Here is a 17542-nt window from a genome sequence, read left to right on the forward strand (position 1 = left end):
ATATGGTTACAAATACATGGTTACATTAAGTGAACAGGGCTATACATTATGTATAAAAACATTGCATGAACAGTTTAACATATTTTATCTTTTAGGCGTATGAAACAGTTACAGCCCAGATTAAAATATGGCACAGCTTTAGTTTTCAAAGAACTTAGACTGGTGGTGGATGAGTCTCAGGTAGATTGTTCCAGGTGTGAGGCGCTCAGTAAGAGAAGGAGTTGCGGACGGATACTTTGTTGAACCTTGGGACCGCGAACAATCATTTGGAGTCAGATCACAGATGATAAGTGCTGCATGTGGTAGGGATGAGGAGCTTGTTCAGATAGGCGGGTAGCTTGCCCAGAAAGTATTTGAAGGAAAGACAGGAAAGATTAACTTTCCCCCAGACTCAAGTGATGACCAATCTAGTTCTTTGAGCATTTCGCAGTGATGTGTGTTGTAGTTGCATTGGAGGACAAAGCGGCATATTGAATTGTAGAGGGTGTCTAGTTTGCTAAGGTGAGTTTGGGGTGCTGTACCATATACTATGTCCCCATAGTCTATCACTGGCATTAGCATCCGCTGTACGATGCACTTTCTGACCAGTGGTCTTAGGTATGATATGTTCCTATAAAGTGCACCTATTTTGTCATTGGTTTTGGATGTCAGGGTAACAATGTGCATCCCGAATGTTAAATGGGAGTCAAACCATATGCCCAGATATTTAAAACTAGTAACAGGGGCTAGGATGGTATTAGAGCTGGTTCTGATCTGAAGCTCCGTCATTGGTAGCTTTAGAAATTTAGCCTTGGTCCCAAATACCATTGATACAGTCTTGTCATTGTGTAAAAACAGTTTGCTCTGGGAAATCCAATTTTCATGTCTCAAAGAATCAGATTAAATGACGTGTTCAAGGTCAGAGAGGCTATGGCTGTGTGCATATAGGATTGTGTCATCCTTATTCATGTGTATTGAAGCTCCCTTACAACCTGTAGGAAGATCATTGAGAATAGTAGGGAACCCAGAACAGAGCCTTGCAGGACACAACAGGGGATATCCAAGGGGTTGGTGTTAGTGGTCGAGATAGACACATGTTGCGTTCTACCTGATACAGTAGGTAGGAATGAAACCAGTTTAAAGTATGTTTCCCTATTCCAGAGCACTGAAGTTTGTTTAGCAAGATAGCATGATCAACAGTATCAAAAGCCTTTGCAAAATCTAGGAATATTCCACTAGTAAGTTGTCCCTGTTCCATTGCACACTGGATTTCATTGCAAACTTTTAGGAGGGTAGTTACGGTGGAGTGTTTAAGGTGAAAGCCAGATTGGAATTAGCTGGGGAAATTTGTCTTGGTATAGTAATCGCTTAATTGGGAGTCAACACAGATTTTGGATAGTATTGGGAGAAGAGAAATTAGCCTGGAGTTTGAGACAGTCTTTTTGTCCCCACTTTTGAAGATTGGGACAACTCTTGCAGTTTTTCGGGTCTTAGGGATATGGCCTTCAGATAGAATAGAGTTGATTAGGGATACAAGCGGTTTGGCAATGGTTGGGTCCAACACTAAAACTGCACAGCAAAAATGCTAAATGATTACCATTAAAGGAGCAATTCATTCCTTAACTCCCTGATTTTGTTTACATAGGTGGGAAAAAGGGAATCACAGGAGTTGAAGCATGTTAATTTCCAGAGATACGTACTTGAGGGGGGAGGGGGGGGTTGTGGGTGGGAGAGGCAGATATGTCGCCCGATACTTCCTGTTATTTAAATCCCTGATTCACGCGTGCCAATAGGAAGCCACTGTTAATGACTTGCTGCTTCCAATTGGCCCACATAACTTAAGAGATTTAAGTCGCCATTTTGTTTCTCCTTTAGGGGGACGCTACCAGCGGCACATTCCCCAGTAATTATCTCTGGAACCACAGGGTCACGTGTGCTGAAATTAACACAATTCAGCTCTCGAGACCCACTGCTTCCCACCCGTGGAAAAATGGGTGTGCAAAATGAAAACGAGCAGGGAGGCTGCTCCTTTAAACAAGGGCAATATTATGGCCGCCGAACTATACGCGGAAAGCAGACTTACTAAATTATATGTCTATTCAATAACAGAGTGTACAGAAACCTCTCATGTAGCAGAAGGACCAACCAGAAATAGGACCACTCAGTCTGCACCCTTGCAACAAATATGTGTTCATCAGTTCTGACTTCAAATTAGTACTGTGGATCATTTACTTTGTAGAACATTGTTCTTGTCAATTTCTTGTGTGTACTGTCAACAGTGTGGCAAAAATGATAAACCCTTCAAAAATCCTATGGCATAACCTTAGGTTCTTTGAATTAACTGTGACTAGTCTACTCTCCTTGATTAGTAGCTACATGATCATTATTTGGCTCTGTTCTTTCATAACAAAATAATAGTTGGCTCAGCACCAGGATTTTAGAGGTGTGAAATAAGTATTAATGCCTTTACTTTCATGTTGCCTGCATCCAGTGGTGGTTTTGTAAGGAAAAATGGTGCCGGAGCCCTAGGAAAAGAAAAAATGTATTTGTATCTAAACTTTAATATATATTTATGATTAAATAAAGACGTGGTAGAAAAAGTCTTTATTCGCTCTCAGTTTGTATTCTGTCCAATTCCTAATAATTTCATAATCACTATATGGACTTTCTTGTTGAACCCCCCCCCCCCAAAAGGTGCCTGGAACTCGGGTGCCCTTAGTTCCCCTACAAACATAGAACTGCCTATATCTACATTTCTTTCTTAAGCTTCAGTTATTTACAGATGTAGTAAGGTTCACTGTCCCGGGCGCTGTGGATGAAGAAACAAATGCCTGCGGCTCTGGGGACAGTGCAGCCGCGATAGCATTGCAGGGGGTCCATGCTTCTGAATGGGACCCCCCCCACAGCATTAATCCTTAAATGCCAGGATTTCTGGGGTCGTGTTACAGTGGGTGGTTGTGTGTACTGACAGAAAATCCTTGTTCGGATTGTCAATATCACCAACGAATACACATGGACATCTACACCAATTGTTAGTCAAATATTGTTTATTAATACTCGGCTTCGGTTATATGCAGCTTACAGCAGTCAGGATACCATGCACGGTTAACCATAGGAACCCCCAAATCTCCTCAGCTGCCTGGTAGTTATAGATGTTTATCTGCGATCACTTCTTCCCGGGCACAGAAAGCTAATTCTGTGCAGGGTGAAGTTCAACTTCCCCATTCCCAGGACAAAGCTTATATACCCTTATCTCGGGACAGGTGGGTGGGGGGGGGGGGTCCCGTACTTCCCGTACTTCCTGTACTACTGAAACTAACAACACATTTACTGGAACTTTAACTACTTGAGTAACAGTAAGCATTTACTAAGACAGGGGTGCGGAAACTGGGGGGGGGGGGGTTACGGTGAGTGCGTGAGGCCTAAGTAACTACACTTACCTTGTCTCCGGCGACGCCATGGCAACGCAGATTCAAATGACGCAGTGGGGTCACATGACCATGGCAATGTGATGTCACGTGACCCGCTGCGTCATTTGACGCCAGAGATAGGGTAAGGAGGGGGGCATGCGTAGGAGGGAAGTGCGGACAGGGGATTCGGGGGGGAAAGTTTGCGCACCCCCGTACTAAGAAACAAAACTTGACAGCTGCAGTCACTGAATAAGAGGATGGTTCACCCCACCATGTCATAGATACGAGGAGTAACAATAGTTTAAACAGGTAAGGCTTGCAATTTGTACTAAATATATGCAAGCATAAACCACCAGAGACAGAATAGACTCCATTTTCCTTACACAGCGGCATCGAAGACACTAAGCTTTGCTACATCTGTATAGCAGTTTTAGTCAAGAAATGCCTTTAATGTGAATACTGTAATCATTTTCTCTGTGCGGTAGTGTTTAGTACCACCTTGTGAGATCTTGTGTATCACGCCAGCGGTACTGTACTTGTATCACAGATTGGAAACCTCTGCCCCAGATTATTTTTTACTGTTTCTTTAAATATATATTTTTCTGTACCAAATATACAGTAAATAACCAAAGTGTCGATAGTACAATAAAACACCGTGCTGCAGGAAACCTCTAGGGGAGCACGTTTTCTTGGCTAAAAGTAATGCTTCTTCTAATTTTAGGTGCGTATTCTGTTGGCAGGCGTTTCTCCGGCTGATCAGAAAGTTTTCACAGGAATAAGGGCCAAACCCTGCAAAAGAATTCAAGTTTCAGGGAGGTCTTCCTGACCTTGAGGAAAGGTCACTTGAGTGGCTCAGTTCTTAAGAACATAAAAGTGTTGTCCTTGGTGTTCAAGCTTCTCGCTTTCAGACCCATTGTAGCATATAAAAAAAACTTCTTTAATTAGCCACAAGTGCTTTTGGAAGTTCCTCATCCCTGTCAGTTTTAGATGGGTAATGGGATATTTGGAAATCGTTTAAAAATAGGACAGTAGTGGATATTTAAGATAAGTTTTTATACATACTCCCCCCCCCCCAAGCGCCATGCAACAAAAAGGGATTCTCCAACTTGTGTAAAACTTTGTTTTTCATGGTGGAAAATATAGTTTAACTTCAAAAAGTTATAATAACTTTTATCTAATAGTTCATAGAGCACTATTCTAACAATGGGACTCAAAACATTTAATAATTACAGTATAGTGTGTGGTACACAGCATTGTACTGTACATAGGATTTTTACAGTCTTTCCCTGTAGAGCTTACAATCTATATATACTTATCAGAGATTGTTTAAAATATATATAGCTATATTTATAACAAATTCTACCAGACTGGATGTGTTTAAAAAATGTGTGTGTGTTATAAAATACATTCAGTCTGATTCGATTTGCGAATGACTTAAAATGGGTAATATACTTACTTAGCCCATTCCCATAAATAATGAATGACATTAACAAAAAATGGAACTTGGGCATACATGCTGATAATGGGCCATATTTACTAAGCAGTGATTGGGAGGTAAGGTGTGTCTTAGCGGCAGAAGACTGCATAGTACATATCGGACTGTAGGTGTACTTATAAAATTGACCAGCCAATATTAAGAACCAAATCAAAATTGATAAGTGCTGATTTGTTAGTTAAATTGACAACCGCCTGCTTAATGATCAAAATCTACCAGGATAATTTTGCCAATTTCCTGACCAGCCCATATATCCCAGTCATAGAGCCATACTCTATAAAGTACAATAGCGCAAAGTCTGTGTGACTGTACAGAAATCCCCTATTGACTTCAATAGGGCTTTCCATGCGGTAGTGCTGATCGGTGCTAATCTCAGTTTATAGAAAAAACCCTATATCCCATAACCATACAGTGCATTGACCACATGCATTTTGGAGAACTACCCCCGAAAATATATTAATAGATGATGGTATATTAATAGATAATGGTGTTGAGAGAGAGAGAGAGAGAGAGAGAGAGAGAGAGAGAGAGAGAGAGAGAGAGAGAGAGAGAGAGAGAGAATCAATCAATCACATCACACTGGTTTGAGTGAAATGTCTTGTTTCTTAATTCAGCTCCTCCATCGCGCCCCCCCCCCCCCAACCTCTAATGCTGCGTCAAATGACACTGCAGGGTCATGTGACGTCACGTGACCCGCGGCGTCATTTGATGTCATGTCTCCATGGCAACGGGCGTCATTTGACGCCGCGTTGTCATAGAGACGCATGACTGGAGCCAGGTAAGTAAGTTTACAGAGGCCTCGCGCTCTCAGCGTGGGACCTCTGTAAACGCTGCGTCCCCCCCAGAAAAGTCTCACGCCCCCTGTTTGCGCAACGCTGCCTTAATTCATCTGATGCCGCTTCCTTGCCCCACTTTTACAACCTTGATACATGTAAGCCTGTTTTGTGAAGGATGGCATTTTGTAATTTATTTCTTGTATTTATGGATCAGGCTTTTTGGTGGATGCACTTTTTAACTACTAATAAGGTGAATTACTGTATAGAAGTGCACCAATGCCCTCTTTTCTTTTTGTTCTTGTTTCTGGACTATGCTTATTACAGCCAGTATAGAAAGGGTTCAATATCAAGTACTGGTACGGGGTTATCGGACGCGCTCTGGCGTTACCCCCCATTGATTTGAATGGGGGTTAACATCAGAACGGATACGATGCATGTGCCCCAAAATGCCCCAAAGGATATCTGGGGAAGTTTGGGGAGCAGCTGTCACAAATTCAGTTTGAAAAGGTTTATACATTATTTATGTCCTAAAAACAAAGTGGAACTGTAACTTCATAAATTAAACATTTGCGGTTTGTACGTACGAAAGTACTGGTAACCCTAGTATTGTCTCAATTTGAGAGCAGCAAAACATTCAATATCCTACATGTGTGGGTTTTTTTCCCCCAAAATACATAAATTCTGTAGTATTAGCTAATACTTGCTATGTTTTTTGTCAACTCTTAATGCCATGAACATCCTTTAGTTGCTATTGCAGGTTTTAGTGTGCAAGATCTTTGTCAGCAAATTATCACAAACAGTGTTGTATTGTACAGTATGTCTTTATTTATATAGCGCCATTAATGTACATAGCGCTTCACAGTAGTAATACATGTGGTAATCAAATAAATAACAGATAATATAAATAACAGATCTTGGGAATAAGTGCTTTAGACATAAAAGTAACATTAAGGAAGAGGAGTCCCTGCCCCGAGGAGCTTACAGTCTAATTGGTAGGTAGGAGAACGTACCAGTGTTGCAGTGCTCTCAGCAGGAGACTGTTGCGGAGTTGCAAACTGTAGCAATAGACAGTGTTACCGTAGTAATATAAGGCTACATTGTAGCTGTTGAGTTGCACTGACTGGATTGAAGGATTGATTGAAACTGAAAGGCAGCCATTAGGTGAACCCAGGGAAGCAGGATCTTTGACGATCGATCACAGGAGAACGGATCGATTGGCAGTTTTGGTAATTAGTGCCGCAAGGAATACTGCTTTTAAGCAGGTCCAAGAATTTACCACCTAAGGCTGCAGTCCCAGCGGGTTCTACACAATCACCGCCTCCCAATCTCTCAGGGTCAAGTACAAGCGTTGGCGCGCATTTTGCAGCCACGCTGTACTGCAAGTTTTCTCACATACAAAAAAATCGTATGTGGAAGTTGCGACGGAGGTGTGGCCACGCCCCCGCCGGCGGTTCAGCCAATGAGGCGAACCAGCCGCGTGAGGTCATGACCACACCACCGCAAAACCCTCACCACGCCCTCTCCCGTCGCAATCTCCCTGCAGATCGCGGTTAGCACTGTGCACACGCCCTCCCGCCCCCCGCCGGGCGCGCGTGCCACAGTGATGACTGGGACCGCAGCCTAAGGATTCCAATAATCCTATAGAAAACAAAGACTTTGGGGTGATCATCAGTTTGTAGTTTCATGCATTTCAACCCAGAGGGACTGGCAGTGCACTGCTTTAAATGAGACCGGTTAAACTTAAACCTGGGGGAGAGGGGTCTATATGAAATTAAATGGCTAGCTTCTTCATTAAAACAATGAACCGTTCTTTCGGCAGAAATAGTGATGTAAAATAATATTTGGGGGGGGATTTAAGAGATGGCTGCATCTTTTTCTCATTTACTGTAGGTACAAGCCCATAAAAAGCTCTAAAGAAAGCAGGATACATGCATTGCAAATACTACTGCATTTGGTGTTGTTTGGGATTAGCTTTTGGTTCTCAATATGAAAAGCTACTACAGTAAACCAGTGTTTTTCAACAGGGGTACCTAGGAACCCATGGATCCTGCGGGCATCCCTAAAAGTTTCCCTGCAATTTTCAGGTCATTTGATAAATGTACACAATACAAAAGAATTTACAATTAATTTGATATCAGACGCGCTATTAGAGATTGTGGGAGTTCCTTACAATGCATCTGATCTCAGAAGCATTATTAGAGAGGGTTGGGGTTCCTTACAATGCATCTGGTCTCAGACACACTATTAGAGAGGGTTGGGGTTCCTTACAATGCATCTGATCTCAGACGCGCCATTAGAGAGGGTTGGGGTTCCCCAGAATTTCACATTAACCAAAAAAAGGTTAAACACTGCTGTACTAAACATATAACTACATTTTGAAACAAAGCTTAGTAGCAAATATGTTCCATTCATTCTGTTGCAATTTACTAACTGCTTCTTAAAGCTTTAGCGTAATTTCACCATTTACACACAGTACAAGTGAAATTGCTGACTTTGCTATGTCCTTTCGATGGCTGTTTTTAGGTAGAGCAGTCATAACAAGATACTCAATCAGCAGCTCTGGTAACATGACCTTGATTTGATTGGGATTTGCGTTACCTTGTTATAGGTTCTAATTTGCTGTTTGTGAGCACGAGCTGATTCCTCTGTGTTTCACTTCTGTAACATCGATATTGACATACACAAAAAAGGAAGAACGTCAGAACTTCTCTTGTTGTGTCTATCAATTTTTAATCTGGAATCTTTCCATTTTGCAATAAAAGTGTAATTTCTTCTAAGTGCTTTAAGGGGGGGGGGGAGTGATTAGATATTGAGCCATATTTACTCAGCAGTAATATTCCACAAGACATCTTGTGAATGGGTCAGAACATGTTATAGAGTGGTACCACCTAGAAGATATTGTCCCATTATATGTTGCATTCCTAATTCCTATCCTGCATTGATAGTGTGGTAACAATGGATTTATTAGTGGTTGCCCAGAAATGTACAAACATGAAAGTTTTTTTGTTTTTATTACAAGCTAAACCTGACCAAAAGGTGTTAATAACTTGAATATTTCTTGAACCAAACTCTACCCGAACCATGGTTTTAAAATACTTGTTAAACCTAGCAGTTGTCCATGTATATGGGACAAAACTGGCCAGCTCTTCTTATTAGTTAGGAAGACTCCCCCATCATTCCAGGAAAGGTTCTCTTTGCCAAAATCTGCAGAAATGAACAGATCTGCCTAGAATAATTCCGTTGGCCAGTATGCGTAGGACACAGCACGGATACAACAGCATGGATTCAACCAATTAGACATTAGAAAGAAACTGTATATTACAGATGTTGCTAGTATCCTCTGGGCCAGAAGGACACTGGTTCTGTTTGTAACTGTAGCTTCAGTATTCCTGCCTGATTGTATGCATGGGAATTTTCCACTGGGTCTCCTTGATCTGTCAGGCCCGGTGAGGTTACAGAGACACTCACTGTAAGCTCTCCAGCACTTGCAATGCTTCTCACTCTGTGCTCCCCATCTCTGGAACGCCTTTACCTCACTATCTGCCAAGCGCCTTCTCATCCTTCAAAACTCCTTCTGAAAAACTCTTCTTTCTAAAACATTGAGCCCTGTACATTGCTACTACATAAAACCTTTTTACACTCCATTCAAGCGAAAAGGCAACGAGGGTTCTACCAGTGGCTGCAGGTGTCATAGCACTGCTAGTAAATAAGGTGCTTAATGGCTTCTTAATATAACTCCTAATAAACTTTCTACTGGCTCACTAAATCAATGCACTTATGAGCATACCGCTTATATTGTAATCTCTTTGGAGGTAGAGACACCTCCCAGTATTTACTTTTTATGTTGATGCACTTTATTTTAACATGTCTTGATACTAATTGATACTAATTACGTGCGGCATACATGGTGGAAGTATATAGGGCTTAGTATATATATATATATATATATATATATATATATATATATATATATATATATATATATATACAGTATATATGTGTGTGTGTGTGTGTGTGTGTGTGTGTGTGTGTGTGTATGTATATATATATATATATATATATATATATATATATATATATATATATATATATAGTGCTGTGTGCTGGGTGATAATGGTGAAAGACAGGGTTGCAGACCTGCCTAAGACATGCAAATAAATATACAGGAATATATATAAACTCTTATTAAGGTTATGGTGGGTAAAAAAAGTGACTAAAACCCTCCACAGTAAAGCATAAAGCAACTGTAAATATATATATATATATATATATATATATATATATATATATAAAATCTCAGACATTATAAGTGCTTTGTGATGAAAGCTACATCAATATTGATTATGCGAGAGGAAATGGTTTTGATTGATTGGAGACCAAATGAAACTATTACTGATCTAAAATGGTCCTGCGATGAAGCAGAAAATCTATCAGCTCAACTCCTACATATAATTTGAGTTCCTGAGCAACAGTGAGTTGAGAGAGTATTGTTCTAGTTCTCGGTTATGCTGTGTAATTATAATTATAATGATGTTCACCTATTAGAAAATATCCTCAGCAGATATATATTGCTGCTTCTCTTATGGAAAAAAACAGTTTATGTATATACATACATTGTTATAGCATTTCTCTTCCCTGAAAAATATTTTCTTCCTGCTTTTTGCTGATACAGTTTATATATTTACTATTTTTAATCTCGGGTCTCCCAGTACCTGACATCACAGGTAATTTCCCTAGTATTCGCTTCTTGTATAAAGATGATCATTTGCCATGTCTTGTTGGGAGGGTCTGAGTATATCGGTGGCTAAATACAAGGCAGCTTAGAGGATGAGCAGTTTAAAAATTACAAAGTCAATGGACACCGTCTGTTCCATTGTGGACAGGTTTAGCTTATCATGTCTGCTGAAGACCGAGCTCCAGTGGGAAATATTGTAATCTTACAGAAGAATGAACAGTGAGGGTGGAATAGCTATTTTTAATACATTGCTTTTGAGGAGATTAAACATAACCTTCCACTTTCTATTTTTGCAGTTCTGCTCTGAATTAAACCAGCCATCTCTGCCAAATATCCGCAAGTGGAAGGGGGTCAGAGGCTCCTGGAAGTGCGTTATTTCCGATAAGCCATCATCTTACCCAAACGAGGTATGTAAATTGCACAATGCTGGTTCCGCTGTCACTTTGTTTGATTCAGGGAAATCTCTGCTTTTCCAGGGAAAATTTGTTTTGGCAATTGCAACAGTGTTATTGTCATCATTATATTTTGGCACGCAGTAGTTATCTGGCTGTTCTTTTCACAGTCCTATTCTGCTGTGCCAACTTGGGTTTCAAGACGCGCGTTCGAGCTGAACTTCTGTGTGTCCAAATTTGGAATTATTTTCTGTTAATAGGGATAAAATAAGCATGCTGGCTTTACTGTTATCACCCGTGCAAACGTTTTCTTAAAATGGGTGCTGCTTGCAGATGTGAGAATTATTCACCGACATTCTTCCTTGCGGTGAATATGGTGTTTATTTGCATGCACAAATATTCATGGCTTGGTTTCAAAGTGGAGTCTTCGGCAGAAGGGGAACGCAGATTTCACGTACATACAAAGAAAAAATGACATATAAAGTGTAATACGTCCTGATAGGAATAAGTGATGTATATCAAGGGAGGGGAGGGATTGCACTCACATTTCCCAAATAAAAACAAGCATTTCATTGACACATACTCTTTCTGAAGGGAGCTTGGGAACTTCTGGGACTGGAAATGTAGATGACCCTATACGAATGGTCCAATGACCTAGTACATGGGTCAGATGATCCTCAGAAGCATAGAGAGGACAACAGATGGTGCAGATCGTTTAAGACATATTTATAACAAATAAAAGCAATAAAATGTGCACTCACACGTTGCACACAGAACATGCACAATGGAAATAGAATGAGGGAGAGAGGTGCCCCTGATGCTTACACCAGGATCTCCACCGCGTTCCTGTGCTTGTTGGTAGGGATCATGCAGCTGGCTTTGGTGTTTTCCTTGCGATCTCCGCAGGCTACATACTTTCAGGGACGTCACCGGAGGTGGTGCTCTCTGCCTTCCTTCCCTTCTGCTGCAAGGACGTTTCAGTGCTCTAATACTTAGAACGCTCAAACTCAACGCGTTTCACCTCGGTTGGCTTCTTCGGGAGTCGCAGGGTTTTTAGCTGACTTAAGATTTATTTATTCACTTGCACATACAGTGGCGGCCGCCTTTATCCTAATGTGGCCGAATCGGCGCAACTTTGATAACCGCGGGCAGATGCGTTTTTTTTCCCCCCCGGAATATGTTCCAGTAGGTATTTTAGCACTCGTAGGGGTCTATGCACTAAGCAGGGGAAAATCTCTCTGCATTTAAATGTCCCGATCAAGTGACCGCACAATGTAAACAAAGCAGAGGGATACTGGCACCCCATAAAGGTGCCTGTATCTCGGGAAGCAGGGGGTCCCCGTACCAAAAACCAAAGCGGGATTGTCAGCGGTACTAGCACTTTGTCACACATGCAAGTGTTTTATATATTTATTTTGTTGATTCACTGAATGTTTTCTGTATTAAATACATACTAGCACCAGCACTAGAGCACCTTTCTTACATCTTTGTTTGGTTGGTTTCAAAGTGACATTGGCCTACTGTACCTTCACTTGAATGTATGCAATACCACCGGCCACCACTATTCACACATTCAATTCGACTTAACATTCAGAGAGAGCACGCGATATGCCAATAAGAGACATTTAAATATACTTTGCATATCCTATAAGCAGTGGTCGACAAATCACCAAAAAATCTACTCGCTGAACAAAAAAATCTACTCGCCACCTAGTACCAAACGTGTGCTGCTTGGGCCAATAGGAGCTCGCCACGATGTTAAATCCACTCGCCCGGGGCGTGCAAATGTATAGGTTTGTCGAACACTGAATATAAGCATATAGCCCAAGTATTTCAGGTGTGCTCCCTTTTGTGTACAGGTGTTTCTCTATGTGTTTTTTTTAAGGTGGGCTTGACGAGATATATACTTGGAACTCTAGTAAAAAATGGCTTTTGCCCTCTCCCTCCCTAACCCATATTTCATGATCTGGAGCTTCATGGTGAATCCAATGTCAGGTCGAATTAAGGTGCGCAAATCCAATGTCAGGTCGAATTAAGGTGCGCAAATCCAATGTCGGATCGAATTAAGGTGCGCAAATCCAATGTCCGTTCGAGTCAAAATGTGTGAATGGTGCCCGCGGGCGGAATTGCATACATTCAATTGCAATCTTCATATTCAAATATTCGTCTGCGGATCAAATGTTGTCTAAAACTCTGCAAATAATTACTAAATCACATTTTGACACATTTACACATCTATAGTGCTGCTGCTGAACGACTGTGAGTGGGGGGGGGGGGGGGGGGTTGGAAATCGATGGATACTTAGACAGTAAAAAAATAACGGTGTCGAAATCTCCTGGCATCAAAAATGGGGCAAAAGTGGTCATGGAAGTTATCATGGAAAAAATATAATTGTTTTTAATAGGACTCCATTTCTTTTCTTAAATCTGTTGTTACTTTAACCTGCTTTGCTGCTGGGAGACCTTTGATCAATTGACGCCATTTTTTTGTGTGTGGGATTTTACTGAACCAAACCACTGTTAAAGCAATAATCCATAACTAATGGATCATTTTTCAACAAAGACAACGGATCTTCCTGGATTTTCTTACAGGATCCCTGCCACTCCCAAGTAATTTCAGTTTCAACCCTGTGGGTGCCCTATAGATGTAGCTACTACGTCATGGGGTCTGGGGCTCCAGGGACCCCATGTAGTACCTACATCATTCTCTTACTTCTCATCTGTCTATAGAATAAAGATATATAGGGGCACTCCCAATGCCAGATGGAGTATAGGAACAAACATATATGGAGTATAAATGTTGGTGCAAGCTTGCTCCCTATATTGCAATATAGAGGGCTATAATGATATGAACAAAAATGTCGGATGGAGGTATACAAGTTGCTGAGTTTTATGGCATAAGAGCAGAACTACAGTTGTGGGCTGTGACCTTGACACGTAACTGTAGTTCTGCTCATTCTATGCCGTAAAACGTAGCAACTTTTTGCATCAGTACTTGTGTGTCTCCATCCTACTTTATTTGTTCACTGCTCATTTGTCTAAGGGAGATGGTATGGCAGAGCAGAAAGCGTGGTTTAGTCCTGCTTCGTACCTATGTTCAAAAACAAAATGACGATGGGAGGGATCATGAAGTATCCTGGATTTCATCTTAAAAAGAAAAAAGTAAATGCTCCAAATGCTTCATATTCATCCACCATTGGTCAGTGGTGATTTCAAAGAGAAGTTAAAGCCACGTTTTATTGTATTGTATTGTATGTCTTTATTTATATAGCGCCATTAATGTACATAGCGCTTCACAGTAGTAATACATGGGGTAATCAAATAAATAACAGATAATATAAATAACAGATCATGGGAATAAGTGCTTTAGACATAAAAGTAACATTTCGGAAGAGGAGTCCCTGCCCCGAGGAGCTTACAGTCTAATTGGTAGGTAGGGAGAACGTACAGAGACAGTAGGAGGGAGTTCTGGTAAGTGCGTCTGCAGGGGGCCAAGCTTTATGTATCGTGTTCAGAATATCCACAGTGCTATTCATATGCTTCTTTAAGCAAGTGTGTCTTAAGGTGGGTCTTAAAGGTGGATAGAGAGGGTGCTAGTCGGGTACTGAGGGGAAGGGCATTCCAGAGGTGTGGGGCAGAAAGTGAGAAAGGTTTAAGGCAGGAGAGGGCTTTAGATACAAAGGGGGTAGAAAGAAGACATCCTTGAGAAGAACGCAAGAGTCTGGATGGTGCATAACGAGAAATTAGGGATGAGATGTAAGGAGGGGCAGAAGAGTGTAAAGCTTTAAAATTGAGGAGAAGAATGGAATGTGAGATGTGGTATTTGATCGGAAGACAGGAGAGGGATTTCATGAGGGGAGATGCTGAGACAGATCTAGGAAAGAGTAGAGTGATTCTGGCAGCAGCGTTTAGGATAGATTGTAGGGGAGACAGGTGAGAGGCAGGAAGGCCGGACAGCAGGAGGTTACAGTAATCAAGACGGGAGAGAATGAGGGCCTGAGTCAGAGTTTTAGCAGTCGAGCAACAGAGGAAAGGGCGTATCTTTGTTATATTGCGGAGGAAAAAGCGACAAGTTTTAGAAATGTTTTGAATGTGAGGGGCGAATGTGAGAGAGGAATCGAGTGTGACCCCTAGGCAGCGTGCTTGGGCTACTGGGTGAATGATTGTAGTTCCAACAGTAATGTGGAAGGAGGTAGTAGTGCCAGGTTTGGGAGGAAGTATGAGGAGCTCTGTTTTAGCCATGTTGAGTTTAAGGCGGCGGAGGGCCATCCAGGATGATATAGCAGAGAGACATTCAGAAACTTTGGTTTGTACAGCAGGTGTAAGGACAGGTGTTGAAAAGTATATTTGTGTGTCGTCGGCATAGAGGTGATAATTAAACCCAAAAGATGTTATTAGGTCACCTAGAGAGAGTGTGTACAGAGAAAAATTCCAATATTTCTCACATTCAGACCAAATAATGTAAGGATACATTACTAAGAGGAAATAATAAAGCATGACTGGGACGTGTGCCCAGTTGTGATTGTCAGAAAAACACCCAAACATAGTAATAGGTCAGGCTGGCAAATAGTGCAGGAGATCATCACTTTTCTGATTCAGAGATAAAAGCAACGGTATACAATGTGGTCCAGATGTGAGTCAAGAGACTATGTTCAGGATCTTTGGCTGCTGTGAAGTTGATGTTGTTTTGATGTCTGCTTTGCCGGCAGTTGGTGCTTTTGAACTCTCAGCCCTATACATAATAGGCATGAAAACATTTCCTGTATGGAGGAGCTAGAAAGAAAGACCTTGAGAATCCGCACAGTGGACGTGTTACCAACCGTCCATTATGATCTGAGATGTGTGCTCTTAAATTGTGCTCCAACTTTGTTTTTTTACATCTAGTAAAGATGTAATATAGTGATCTAACGGTTTAAAAATGTCTATGTTAAAGAGGTAATTCAAGCAGCTTAAATTTGTTTTTTTTAATAGTTTTTTTTTGTTTTAATATAGGCTATGATTACTTTAATTGAAAACGAATGACCTAAGCTGCCGATTGATTGGTTCTCCTGTGATCGATCAGCAAAATTCTGCTTCTCAGGGTTCACTGAATGGCTGCCTTTCAGTTTCAAATCAATCCTTCAAATCAATCATTCGGTCAGTGTAACTCAGCAGCTACAATGTATTCTTATATTACTGAGGTAACATTATCTATTGTTACAGTTTGTAGCTCAAACTGCTCGGAATATTGGTAACAAATTATCACAAGCAGGAAACTGTTGGTAAAGATCTTGCACGGCTGGGGAGGTGGGATAAAGCCTCCTATAGATATCAAAGGATGCTCAGTGTGTCAAAATTAATTAAAATTGGCATTAAGTTGATTTGTAAAATAAAAAATGGTAGTAAGTAGTAAACCACGTAGGATATTGCATGGATTGCTCCTTTAAGCAGACTCATAGTATAATTTATTTTTGTTGATTCTTATTAAAAAAAAAAAAAAACATTTCCTCCTTTGCATATAAAATCAATAAGACCTATGTTGTAAAAATATGTATTTTAGGATGTGTTATGAGGATCGGCAGAATGGACAGGAAAACACAAGCAGGCAAACGTATTTAAACACTTAGGTCTCTATGTAGTAAGCGCCGAAAATGTGCTCTCGGCAAGTGTTCCCTATCGGCATGATTTTGGCGATTTGCCCTCGCAGTATGCAATAAGGGCCGAATCCCTAGTGAATCACTGCGAAAGCAAAACGCCGATTAGCCGGTGGCGAAACAGAATGTCTCCCGATAACCTGGCGATACGCCGTTTCTGCCGATATGTGTTTGCAGCAGAGAGAGATCTGCCTCTCTCTCTCTGCGCAAACATCGGCAAAATAAAAATATATCAAAACATTTTTTACTCATAGTGTACATGTGCAGGGGGTCTCCGGAGCTGAACCGCATTGGTTTCAGGTCCGGGGACCCCCTGCTTCCCGAGATACAGGCCCCTTTATGGGGTGCCGGTATCCCTCTGCATTTAAATGTCCCGATCACGTGACCGCGGAATGTAAACAAAGCAGAGGGGTACCGGCACCCCATAAAGGGGCCTGTATCTCGGGAAGCAGGGGGTCCCCGGACCTAAAACCAAAGCGGTTCAGCTCCGGAGACCCTCTGCACATCTACACTATGAGTAAAACACACATATCAATAAACAATCATTCCTTACCTTTGCGGCTATCTACTATGGTAATTAAGTATTAATTAATGTATTTTTAATAATAGTGTACGGGAGCAGGGGGGCCCCTGAGCTGAACCACATTGATTTCTGTCTCAGAGACCCCCTGCTTCCCGGGTTACAGGCCCCGGTATGTGTCATCGGGTGCCAGTGTCGCCGCCATCTTTTTTAGAGCCCACGTCGCGTCTTGGACGCTATAAAGATGGCGGCGACATTGGCCTCCGATGCCCCATACCGGGGCCTGTAACTCGGGAAGCAAATCTATGCGGTTCAGCTCAGGGGACCCCCTGTTCCCGCACAATATTATTAAAATACATTAATGCTGCTTCATTACCATAGCGGATAGCCGCTAAAGCAATGAAGGGGTTAAGGCATAATAGCATGTTTATTGGGGACAATTGCCCCCAATAAACATTGCAATAAACAACATACACCCCCTGTGCCCCCAACAACCCCTATACCCCCATTACATAATCACATTTTTGGGATGCACAGCAATGATACTAGAGGCTGCGGTGACCCTCGGGTGTTCCCCGCAGGCCTGCAGTACCAATTCTGTAC

General features: G+C 41.5%; 1 protein-coding gene across 2 annotated transcripts in view; it reads left to right on the top strand.

Moving 5' to 3' along the window:
- The window catches only part of EEPD1 (endonuclease/exonuclease/phosphatase family domain containing 1), a 137311-nt gene that overhangs the window by 78888 nt on the left and 40881 nt on the right, over positions 1–17542 (top strand). For both annotated transcript variants that reach the window (XM_075586620.1, XM_075586619.1), the window contains exon 3: positions 10692–10802. In XM_075586620.1, coding sequence (XP_075442735.1) covers positions 10692–10802 — 111 coding nt within the window. The remainder of the gene's footprint in view (positions 1–10691; positions 10803–17542) is intronic.

The sequence above is a fragment of the Ascaphus truei genome, chromosome 2, assembly GCF_040206685.1.
Source record: "Ascaphus truei isolate aAscTru1 chromosome 2, aAscTru1.hap1, whole genome shotgun sequence".
Lineage (NCBI taxonomy): Eukaryota > Metazoa > Chordata > Amphibia > Anura > Ascaphidae > Ascaphus > Ascaphus truei.